The 12,282-nt window shown below is 31.0% G+C and overlaps 1 protein-coding gene across 2 annotated transcripts; it reads left to right on the top strand.

Annotated features, from left to right (window-relative positions):
• The first annotated feature begins 2,001 nt into the window (after positions 1 to 2,001).
• On the top strand, positions 2,002 to 12,282 carry LOC127699909 (myosin regulatory light polypeptide 9-like). 2 transcript variants are annotated; one of them, XM_052203303.1, is made up of 5 exons: positions 2,002 to 2,096; positions 6,959 to 7,150; positions 7,529 to 7,690; positions 8,964 to 9,031; positions 10,572 to 12,282. In XM_052203303.1, the coding sequence occupies exons 2-5, from the start codon at positions 6,967 to 6,969 to the stop codon at positions 10,665 to 10,667; spliced, it is 510 nt and encodes a 169-aa protein (XP_052059263.1). In that variant the 5' UTR covers positions 2,002 to 2,096; positions 6,959 to 6,966; the 3' UTR covers positions 10,668 to 12,282. The 2 variants fall into 2 exon arrangements, with proteins under 2 accessions (XP_052059263.1, XP_052059265.1); XM_052203305.1 differs by lacking the exon at positions 2,002 to 2,096 and adding an exon at positions 2,231 to 2,367.

The following is a 12,282-nucleotide window of genomic DNA, read 5'->3' as shown; positions in this document are numbered from 1 at the left end:
GCTTTTTCATCATGAGACCATTTAAATTTAAATACTTTGGTAGGAGAATACACGTACAGACACCACAATTTCTTATTTTAATATCTCAAGTTTATGCAAAACATCTTCCATGGTAAACTAGTCAAATTCATTCAATGACTCGCTTAATAGAAACTGTATATATAAGCTGGGACCTAGTATTATGGACCAGGTATAAAGAAGGATAAAGTTAAGGCCACTCCAAATTGAATACTAGTTCTCCATTTTGTATGTACCAGCGGTCCGCTGGGCTGATATTTCTATAACCTGAGACTATATATGCACAAAGTAGTCTCAGCTATAACACCAGGGCAAATTTGTAACGAATATAAATGTATTCTACATGATCAGATCTAGGATCCGATACCTGAAATCAGAGACATATAATACAAATTTATTTTTTTCAAATAAAATTGCTAATTATATTTAAATGGAGAGATAATTCAGAACGTCTTCTTAGCGATTAGTGATAGTTTTTGTAAGTTTCTAAAACTTTGGAACTCAATGAAAATTCAAGCTCTAATTCAATGACCAAATTGAACAAATTTAAATAAAAAATGCTCAAATATTCTAATTTATTCATCAAAAATAAATTTATGAAATCCGATATTCTTTAACTTAGGCTTAATATCATAATATTGGCAGAAAAAAAGTTTCCAGTCGACATTAATTTGTTAAATATTTGTTAAGAATGCGGCACAACCCGGCCCGGAGACAACTCGGATCGAGTCAACTCGGACCGTCTACACGGACCGTCTATAAAATCAAGTCGGACCGTCTATAAAGTTAAATCGGACCGTTTATAATGATAACTCAAAAGTCAACTCGGACCGTCTTTAATGCAAACTTCACAGGGATTCATATCTCTTTGAACAATTTAAATTTATTTAAGTAATTCTAGGAGTACCTTGCACAGCATCAAATGCTGCATGTTTAGCCGAGCTGAACACATTGCCCTTATATACCAGAATAGAATCGTCAGCAATAAAGTATTGGCCTTATATAGAGTCAAATAATTCACTCACTCTAAAATTTAAATATACCGAAGCATAGTAGGATCTGTCCTTTGTTGTAACAATGGAGACATTGAAGATGAACTACATTTTCTTTTTAAATGTTCTACCTATAAATATTTGAGAGATAATGACTTTGTCATTAAAAAATTAAACAATGTTCTATCAGAGACATATAATACAATGTATTATATGTCTCTGCTTATATCAATTCTAACTTGATAGTAATTTTCCAACAGTATTAAAAATTGTTGTGAATTATTTTCATACTCACGGATGAGTGCTTAATTGTTGGCAGAGACATATAATACTATATATATATAACATCTTCACACGCTTAAAAACACATGTCTTATGTCTATCTCTAGATTCGCCTTACGTGACAAGGTAACACTACGACTATTGAAGTTATATTTTTATAGCGGATGTGGTCGTGGGGTCTAGAGCGCTGGACATGAGGCTAAGCAATTGGTGCTGTAGTGTATCAAAGGTGTGAGTTCGAATCCCGTTGAGGGACAAAAATTTGTCAGCACAAAAGTCTAATTCTAACACTGTTGGGTGTAATTTTCAGACTTATATATATATATATATATATATATGTCTCTGTTGTTGGTAAGAAACTCATGGTCAAAAAGATACTTGATTTTTATTTTTTTCTCATACTTATCCACTGTCATTCTTACATTGTACATATGTTATTGTAGCTTGTCTCTGGGACTATCATACTCAATATAGTATGCCAGTCCCAGTTTGTCTGTATTTTGTTGCCTTAACCATTTATAATTGTTTTAATGTGTGCGTGCTTATAAAGATCTTATATTATCTTTATATAGTAAAAACTCTCCTTTTATACTTTGTCTGAGTTGGCATTTAAACGAGTTGTCTTTATAGACGGTCCGAGTTGTCTTTTTTTGTAGACGGTCCGAGTTGTCTTGGGGCCGAGTTGTCTCACAACCATTTATTTAGCATTATTGACGCATGCCCACTCAAAACCTATTCGTTACCCAGTTTCCGGTAAGGTTGGAAGTCAAGTTCTTGAAATTCTTTAACATTCCAAACACAAAAGTAGGTATTTAATCTTCTCTTCTAGAATATAAGACCATAATCATAACTACATATTCCACATCTTTGAAAATGAAATATGGTTTCTGTTGCAGAAGTTAGGTAAAGTGAAAATATTGTTCATTTCCGGGAGGCAAATTGTGATTGTCTAAGTGGGTTGGGCTACACCTGGGCTGATTCATTCATATCGGAAGTGTTACGTACATGTTTTAATTGTGAGACTAAGGTAAAGAACACAATTCTTGGAAGGTACAGCCAGGCAAGGTTAAAACAGGTACATAATGAATGTTTGTTCTTTTTCTCTGTGAAACTGAAATTTAAGTTCAAATTATCTAACTCCTTTTGTATGGTTGAAAAGTGCCAAAACTTCAACATCATGACGAAAAACTTCTGTCAGGTTTTTCCTGTTATTTCAGTATTTTTAATTAAACCTAAAGAGCTTACAATTTCCTGTCCAAATTTATCTGAATCCACTAGAAAGAAGAATAGTAAGTAGCAGTGATTTTGCCAGTGCTCGTCATTTCCGCAATTTCATTTACGAGAAAGTTTTTAAAATGAAAGTATTTCTGATCAATTTTGTTAATCAAATTTGTAGATGTTTAAAAAAAATTGCATAAGAAAATCTACAATTTTACATGGCGATATACTATTGAGGGGGGTTTAGAGGGGGTCCAATCCCAAAATCCCGAGTTTATTTTTGCCTAATCCTGATTTCCGGGCCTAATTTGACAATATCCCGAAATCCTGATAAAATAAAATATACTTTTTTGCAAAATACACTAATTAATGATTGTATAATGTTTAAAGCAATCAGTCAGCTAGTCTGTTGTGTAGATTCCCTGTATCTTATAATTATTAATATAATCTAGTGAGCTTAGTTTAAAACAGATTATATATACATGGAGACTGCGACATTCCAAAATGTAAAAGACACATAAATAAGTTGGCTAGTTTGAGCTCAATAAAAGAAGGTAAGGACTTTTCGTCAGTTACTTGGAGAATGATAGTACATTGTATACGTTATCACTCTTTTTTATGTGCTAGTCCGAAGCCAGGATACAGTGTCGAGTAGTTGTGCGTATACAGTGAATTCAATGTGTTTTTTTTGGGTAATTCTTTATTTGTGTCTTGCCATTTAATTTTGTCCGACATCTTTTTTTTTAAATTCAATATGGGCCCCATTTAGCTCTGTGGTATGGGTGATCACTGCCGCAATGACTGACATTATTCTGCAAATAACTTTGTAGAGTGCTTCGAAAATTAAGATTGTGTAACACGAAACTCAAACAATTAGACGACTTTGAAAGGGCTACTTTTTCTTTGAATACTTATCTTGTGCTGACGCACCTTGTTTAAATGCTGTTTTTTTTTTCTGTGTGAAATCATATCCTCTGGTTTACTAATTTTTAATACTCTTACATTTATGAACAAAACTATCTTCTGAGAAATCCAAAGACTTAAAACCATAAAACAAACAATGTGCAAATATATCCAAGTAGTGTAAAAAAAAAACATAAACCGTTGAACAAATAAACCCGGGTACAAAAGGAACAATCACAAACAGAACACTAAAAAACATGCACGTACTCCTACAAAAACCAGGAGAAAACCCAGGTGCTCCGGAAGGCTTAGCTAACATGACTAATGCTATTTTTTTTCAAACAAGAGTCCTGATAGATAAAAATCCTGAATTCCCGGACGTAAATACACGTAAATCCTGTGTCTCGATTAAACTAAATCCTGAAATCCCGATGATTATATAGCTCGTTCCCGAAATCCCGAACTTAAAAATGGACAATCCCGGAGTCCCGATAAAGGTCCGACCCCTTTTTTCTTAAGTAATCTGCTGATCAGATGATGGGTCCTAATGATCCTGAAAAAATCACTTGTAAATAGAATCAATCAGACGGTGTTTTAATTTTGTTAATTTTCCATACAATCACAATTTGTAACGTTTACTTTAGTTTCACGATTAAAACGTAAGGAAGATGAACTCATCAGGAAATATTGTTGAACTTGAAATCTGTTCAAAATGATAAAATTAAATGTGGTATGATTAAAAACCTAAGCCATATTGTATTTGTGTTCACTTCAATTATGTTTTGTATATGTACAAATATACATGTATCTTTTTTATTTAATGTTGAATTTTGGACTTGCAAAGGCGAATAAGACTTACCAGTACTAGTTTAAACTTTCATCCTTATAAGCAAATCAAAACAAACAATACTCTTGAACAACATAAAAGAAAATACAATCATGACAATGTATATGATTTATACAAGAATATATTAAACATTTTTTGATGGTCACGTGGTGCAATATTTTTTCTATCATGTCACCATTTTAAAAAGAAATCTGTATTTCTGGAACAATATATAGTGGTTTTCAAGAACAAAACTTCATATCTTCTTTCTGAGCATTCTGCGCATTGAAAGATTGTTTATCCTTTTAATGAGTTGAAAGTTTGTGAAATCACTGAAAATATTCTTGATCTAAGCAAAGTTTGATAACAATTTTTCCTTTGATCAAGATTTAGATATATTTTTAAACAACTATTGAAAACTTGAATTTAAAAGCTTTTAAAAAAATTCATTGAACTAAATAGAAGACTTTCACATTTCTGCATTCAAGAATTTGAATAGTACATGTATACTTTTTTTGTACTGTACATATCTTTGGTGTATTTTCTCATTTAACAATGCTTAAGATATTACATCACAGTATGAGTCTGTTGTTCTATATCATGTATGCTGATTAACCTCAGTCAGCAGGCTTACATGTAACTCATTCATATAGAATTCTAAATTAATCCATTTTCAAATTTCTGTTTGTCGAAGAGGCATTTGTGACAAATATACCCGCAAGAAATATGTCAAACTAATTCAATTCTTTTTTTTTTAAATTTCATTCATTCAAAATATATTAATATCAATAGAATCTGGAACCAAACAATAAAAATGATCAAGGATTTTGATTCATGGTATCAGACTCTTATGAGCATGTGACAGTTAAAATCTGTCAGACATATAAAAATAGGAAGATGTGGTATGATTGCCAATGAGACAACTCTCCACAAGAGACCAAATGACACAGAAATTAACAACTATAGGTCGCCGTACGGCCTTTAGTGTAAAGACGTCATTAATAGTAAGAGAAAAACATGACCTTGTGCAATGCCAAGATACAGGTATCGGCAGATTGTAGAGCCATGAATGTGCATATGTATATAAAAATAATATTTAGTTTGATATTAATTTACTGATAACAAAATCAATATTAATATCAATAAAAACAATATTCAAAGATCCAACTATAGTGTTGAATTGGTAACCTTTTAAAATAAGTCTATTTAAAGGATCGATAAGTTTTCCCTAAATTTCTTGGCTCGGTAAACAACATCTCCGTAAGAATTAGGATGTGCTATCCCATTAAAAATAAGTTTTTTTCTACATGTATCCTGTTCTTTAAAAACAAACATGCATTACTTTTTATATGACTGCAATAACATGAGTACAAATGTATAAGTGTATGGATCTCTATAAAAAATGTACCACAAGGTTACATACCAGAAAAGGAAGGTTGGGATTGATTTGTGGGTAATGGCCAAAACTGTTTATGAATTAGGGGCAAAAAACCAAGGATATCCTGGTTTCCGTACAATAACTTGAGTATAAGTATATGGATCTCTATGAAATTGTAACACAAGGTTCCATACATAAAAACGTAGGTTGGAATTGATTTTTGGGGTTATGGCCCTAACAGTTTAGGAATTAGGGACCAAAAACAATACTTTTCTATTACTTTGTATAAATTTCTTATTTCTTGATCAATTTCAATGGATTTCTTATATATGCTGAATCTAACTGTGTATTTAGATTTTTGATTTTTGGGCCCAGTTTTCAAATTGGTCCACATTGTGGTCCAAAGCGTCCAAAATTAACTTTGTTTGATTATATCAAGAATTGAATTATTGGGGTTCTTTGATATGCCGAATCTTACCATGTATCTATATTTTTTAATTTTGGGCCTCGTTTTCAAAGGGGTCCACATTAAGGTCTAAAGGGTCTAAAGTTAAACTTTTGTATGATTTCTACATTGAATTCTTGGGGTTCTTTGATACATGTATGCTGTATATTAACTGTATTAAAATTTTGTATTTTGGGCTCGGTTTTCAAATTGGTCCACATTAAGTTCCAAATGATCCAAAATTAAAGTTTGTATGATTTCTACAAAAATTGAATTCTTGGGGTTCTTTGATACATGTATGCTGAATCTAAACATGTATTTAAATTTTTAATTTTAGGCCCAGTTTTTAAGTTGGTACACATTGGGGTCCAAAATTAGACCTCGTTTGATATCAACAAAAATTGAATAAATGGGGTCTCTTATATGCTGAATCTTACTGTGTATTTAGATTTGTATTTTGGGCACCGTAACACAATTGGTCCACATTGAGGTCCAAAGGGTCCGAAATTAAATTTTGTTTAATTTTCATCAAAAATTGAATTCTTGGTGTTCTTTTATATGCTGAATCAAACCATGTATTTAGATTTTAGATATTGGTCAATAATACGTATATATCCAATTTCAAATTTTAAGTTCTTAGACCACATTCATTCTGTGTCAGAAACCTATGCTGTGTCAAATATTTAATCACAATCCAAATTCAGAGCTGTATCAAGCTTGAATGTTGTGTCCATACTTTCCCAACTGTTCAGGGTTTGACCTCTGCGGTTGTATCAAGCTTTGCCCCGTAGAGCATTTTATTTTATCTTCTATGAAAGTACACATGTGTTTTGATTATATTCATTGACATATATACATTGTACATTTATATAAAATTATGATTTATTTCACTTCAGAACTAAAAATGTCTAGCAGAAAAACTAAAGGAAAGACAACAAAGAAAAGGGCACAACGTGCAACTTCTAATGTATTTGCTATGTTTGATCAAGCACAAATACAAGAGTTCAAAGAAGCATTTAATATGATTGACCAAAACAGAGATGGTTTTATTGATAAAGAAGATCTTCATGATATGTTAGCATCACTAGGTATGGCTCAAAATTCTCTCGAGCGTTTCATTCGCTTTTTTTCTGGCAATTTTCCAGCTTTATTGCTTTTTTGAAACAAATGTATCCATAACTAACAACTATGTCATGATATGTTTAATTCCATAAGTATATATCTTAATCCAAATTAAGTGAAAATAAACCACTTGTTAAATATTCAACATCCCTGATCTTATATGCATTGTACACGTGACAGTACAGAACACAAAACTCAATAACCTTCTGTATTCTTTAAGATATTCTTACAAAAAATCTAATAAAAAAATTGATAATGTATGTAAAATTGACATATTAAATTTAAAGGAGTGATTCTCCATAGTAATAAACACATCCATATAATAATGCATATGTAATTGACAGGTAAAAATCCAACAGATGCTTCCTTAGAAGAGATGATGAACTGTGCTCCTGGACCAATAAACTTCACAATGTTTTTAACAATGTTTGGTGAAAAACTGAATGGTACAGATCCTGAAGATGTCATTAAAAATGCCTTTGCTTGCTTTGATGAAGATGTATCAGGTTTGTAAGATATACTTATTCTATCCAAAGACCAATCAAAACTGTGGATAGTCATAGATTTGAGGAATTATTGTAATGTATTCAGACCTTACAACAGTCAAAACTGTATATAAACACTTACATATACAGATGAAGGATTTTAGTCAAAGAGAGATAAAATTAATTCTTAAGCCATCATCAAGCTCAACCCAATCTGATTCAAATACAGATCCTGTCAGTGTGTCAAGGCTTTTCTAACAAAGATCTGACAACACTCCGTTTTACTTTCTATTCTGGTAATTATTACATTTTTGTATATCAGCCAATGAAATTTCAGCCTTCAAATTTTTGAAGGTGTGTATGTATTAATCCGACAAAACCAGATGATCTCGAAATGTCTTTAAACAGAAAGTAGAATGGAGTATTTTCTGATCCATGTAAGCAAAGCTTGATCACACAGGATCTGTAATTTAATCAGATTGAGCTCAACCTTACATATACACACACACACGATCAAGCCCTGCTTAACATTCACACACAATCTATTCCACATTTTAGTCTTGTAAAAGAAACTTATACTGGTAATCATTTGGTTGTTTTGAATATCCATTCCCCATGTGTTTGTCCCTGCCATGAAATTTTTATTGCATTTTCTCAGGAGCTACAAATCAGACCTTCAAAAAATATTAATATCAAGCTGTATATGAGCATGCATGTGATGTGTTTTCACATCTATAACTAATCAACTTCCAGTTTAGCTAATACTTATGTATTCTTACACATAAAGCCATGTATATATTGTCAGATTTTATAAAGAACTACAATCAGTGAATCAGAGCTTTCTGAAATTTTGAATCCTGCTTCATGTGAGCATGCTATACTGTATGATGCGTTTTAATATCCATACCAAATACTTACATATTCTTAAACATACAGTGGTTCTCTCTGATCACTCTGGCTGCCTCCACCAATAAAAACTGGCCGCCACACAATAGCCAATAGTGAATGGAAGTGGCGTTTAACACAAAAAATCAATCAATCAGTTATTACGCATAATGGCCATGTATGCAATTTTGGACGCTTTCTATCAAAAACTGCAAATCAAGGCTTCATGAAATTTTTAATCAAACTTTATGTACAAAAATGTAACATACTATACTGTGTAATGAATTTTAACATTCATGGCTCATCAAATTTGTGTTTACTGAATACTGATAACAGGGTTTTCAGTTGTGAGCAAGAACTCAGTACATCTTGTTATTAATTTTCTATTTATACTTTTTTCGTGTTTTAGGTTACATCAATGAAGACAGATTGAGAGATTTGTTAACTACAATGGGAGAAAGATTTACTGATGATGAGGTTTGTACTTTCAGTATTCTCTCCTGTATTTTCAAATAGCACCATGGGATTTGAAATAGCACTGTTATCTTAAAATTGTATTATCACTATTTTAAAATCTATTTAGATGGCACCATGGTTCTATTAGGCCTTGGGGAGAACAATAACTTATATGAGTCAAGTGTTAGAATTTTTTAAGTCCACTACCGACGAAGTCGAAGGGGACTTTAGGTTTGCACTACGTCCGTCTTTCTGTCCATCCGACAGTCCGGCAAATCAGTTTTCCACACTTTTTTTCTTCATGCTTGAAGATATTGATTTGATATTTGGTGTATTGTTTTATCATGACAAGTTACAGATCAAGTTAGAATTTTGTTCCAATCTGATAATGTTGTGCAGAGTTATGGTCCTTTGGCTTAGAAAATTCACTAAAGTAATCAGTTTTCCACACTTTTTTGTTGTTGTCATTCTTGAAGATATTTAATTGATAATTGGTGTATTGTTTTATCATGACAAGTTACAGATCAAGTTAGAATTTTGTTCCCGTCTGATGATTTTGTGTAGAGTTATGGTCCTTTGACTTAGAAAATTCACTAAAATAATCAGTTTTCAACATTTTTTTTCGTCATGCTTGAAGACATTGACTTAATATTTGTTATATAGTTTACACCATGACAAGTTATAGATCAAGTTAGAATTTTGTTCCAATACAATGAATTTTTAACAGGTAGGGATGTATTGCCATGCAATACTCACAGAATGCTTGTTTAAGTACTACTACCTAAAAGACTTTCTGGAAAACTTTGTGTGATTTCAGTCATATTTTATAAATTGAAAGTTAAGGTCATTTTTTTTCAAACTGTCTAATTCAAACCAGAACTCCAGGGATAAACAAACCTGATCATGGTTTAATAATTTTAACAACATGCAATTTCTTACCTGCTTTTTTGTCTACATTTAAAAAATGGAATGCACCAGTTTGAATTGAATTGATTTTTGATTTTAAGCTAAAATTTCAATTCCGTAAGAATTGACCATGCAACTTTCCATTCTATTTTTTGTTTAAATGATAATTGATTGCATTATACTTTTGTGAGTTATCTTTTATTAAGCATCTTATGTTGTTTAAAAAAATGAATTTTTAAATCTAAATTGTTGATAGCCTTTGCTGAAATGTTATCAAATCATGAAGTAATTAAATATATTTTCCAGCCAGGTCTGAACAGGTAAATGTGATAAGCTGTCTTTAGTCTGTTAGATAAAACAGTGAGATTCATTTGATTTATCATCGAATAATGAGTTCATTACATGGCCATAAATTGGGTCCTGTTTTGGAGGATACAGTAATTAAAAATGCAGATGTCAAGGAATGCCATGGTCTAAGAAGTGGAAAAATTATTCATGTAATATATTTACATCCCACTCTCAGCATTTCTGAGACAATTTGTCTGGCTGGCAATGAATGTCAGAAGAACTGCTAACAATGTATTCCTTTTGTAGATCTGCTTTTAAAAATTCACAAAATATATGTAGATGTATGATATATCTTGTATTGTTTTAGGTTGATGAGATGTTCAGAGAGGCACCAATCAGGAAAGGAAACTTTGATTATCTAGAATTCACACGGATACTAAAACATGGCAAGAAAGATGAATGAAGATGGTGATCTACGTAACATTCCAAACACATTAGTTGCATGCTTGATCAAGACTATTATGCCAGTTTATCATCTAATCTAGCGATAATGTTAGATATTCATGTAAATTTTTGTCAAAATCGGATAATTCTGATGCATATGTTGGCTTTAAATAATGCACAGTGTTGCTGCTTGTCTTCCATTACTATACATCACAGACATTCTTATAAAATTTTGATGTCATGTTAGATTTTTTAATGTCTTGATGCCACATTGCAAAATAAACGTAGGCAACTTATATTTTTAATATCTTACAAGTTGAATAATAAACACACACATGACAATGTATTTTAATGGCACCATATTTTTTATCACTAGATTAGATGATATAAATATATATTTATGCATTTACTGATCAGAAATGATCGGCCAATAGTTCACTTATTAATGTAATTTTGTATGACTTGACATAGTACAACTACTGCTATCTCATCTTCCACATTTAATATTTTCTTAGATTTTTGTTTGTTTGTAAAAATTAGTAGACCCAGTTAGGTTTTCAGTTCCATTACTGTATATTTAATATATTGTCTTAAAATTTTCGAAAAATAGACAAGGTATGAATATGAAACCATTAAAGAATTCTTGTTTTTAGACTTCGTTCTTGAACATATGATTTTTTACATATCAACCATTTTACTTGGATTTCAGTGCCTAGATATTTTTATTATGCCTAAGAATGAATTTGGGATGTAAAAAAGTTATTAAAGGACTGAAAGAATGACATCACCATCACTGATTTTTTTTATGTTTTTGCCATCAATCCAATTTTGTCTTATAATGTTGATATTAAGATAATTTAAACATACTATTTTTTTTAATTTTCAAAGGATATTTAATCAGAATCTCTTTTTTGAAAGTAAACTGAATTCTTTTGTAAGTGTGATAATCTGAACTGTACAAGACTGAAATATTCAATGAGTTGATAGTTGAAATGTTTTAGTTCTCTTAAGTGCATTTATGTTGCTACACTTTTGCAAGTTACATACATACGGTGTAAAATAAACCCCTAGACTAGTATTCAACATAATCAATTTAGATTGTTATAAAATGACATGTTTTATTTACAACATATATAGATTTGAAATTAGTTGAATATTAATGTTCGTTTTCAAGAACTACCAGTTTTATTTCTTATTCTGGGTGAAGAAAAATCTTAAGTTTTATAGATAATCATATTTCAAATAGGAAAGCATGTGCATACATTTAATTCAGATAAAATTTAAAACCATTGTGGACGACATTTTTCATATTCTGTTAAGTATTCACTAGTCACATTTGTTTAATTAACATTCCTGTAATTATTGAAATAAGCATCATTTACTATTAAGAATATTTTGCTTGTAATTGGATCAAAATATTGTTCACACAGTGGAAGTGCTGGAACTTATTGGTTTATAAAACATTTTGATGAAGTTTTTTTGTACTTGTTAAAGATATTTTACATTTGTAAGTTATATTATTTTTTTCAACAATGAATCATTCCAATCACTGTGCTTATGGACCAGTCTATTGAAATATTTGTATTACAAACAAATTGTTAACATTTATACTATACAATAAAAAATGAAATAAT

The sequence above is a fragment of the Mytilus californianus genome, unplaced genomic scaffold (assembly GCF_021869535.1).
Source record: "Mytilus californianus isolate M0D057914Y unplaced genomic scaffold, xbMytCali1.0.p SCAF_1, whole genome shotgun sequence".
Classification (NCBI taxonomy): Eukaryota; Metazoa; Mollusca; class Bivalvia; order Mytilida; family Mytilidae; genus Mytilus; species Mytilus californianus.
The sequence above is the reverse complement of the archived record's forward strand: the minus strand, read 5'-3'. Positions and strand labels throughout refer to the sequence as shown.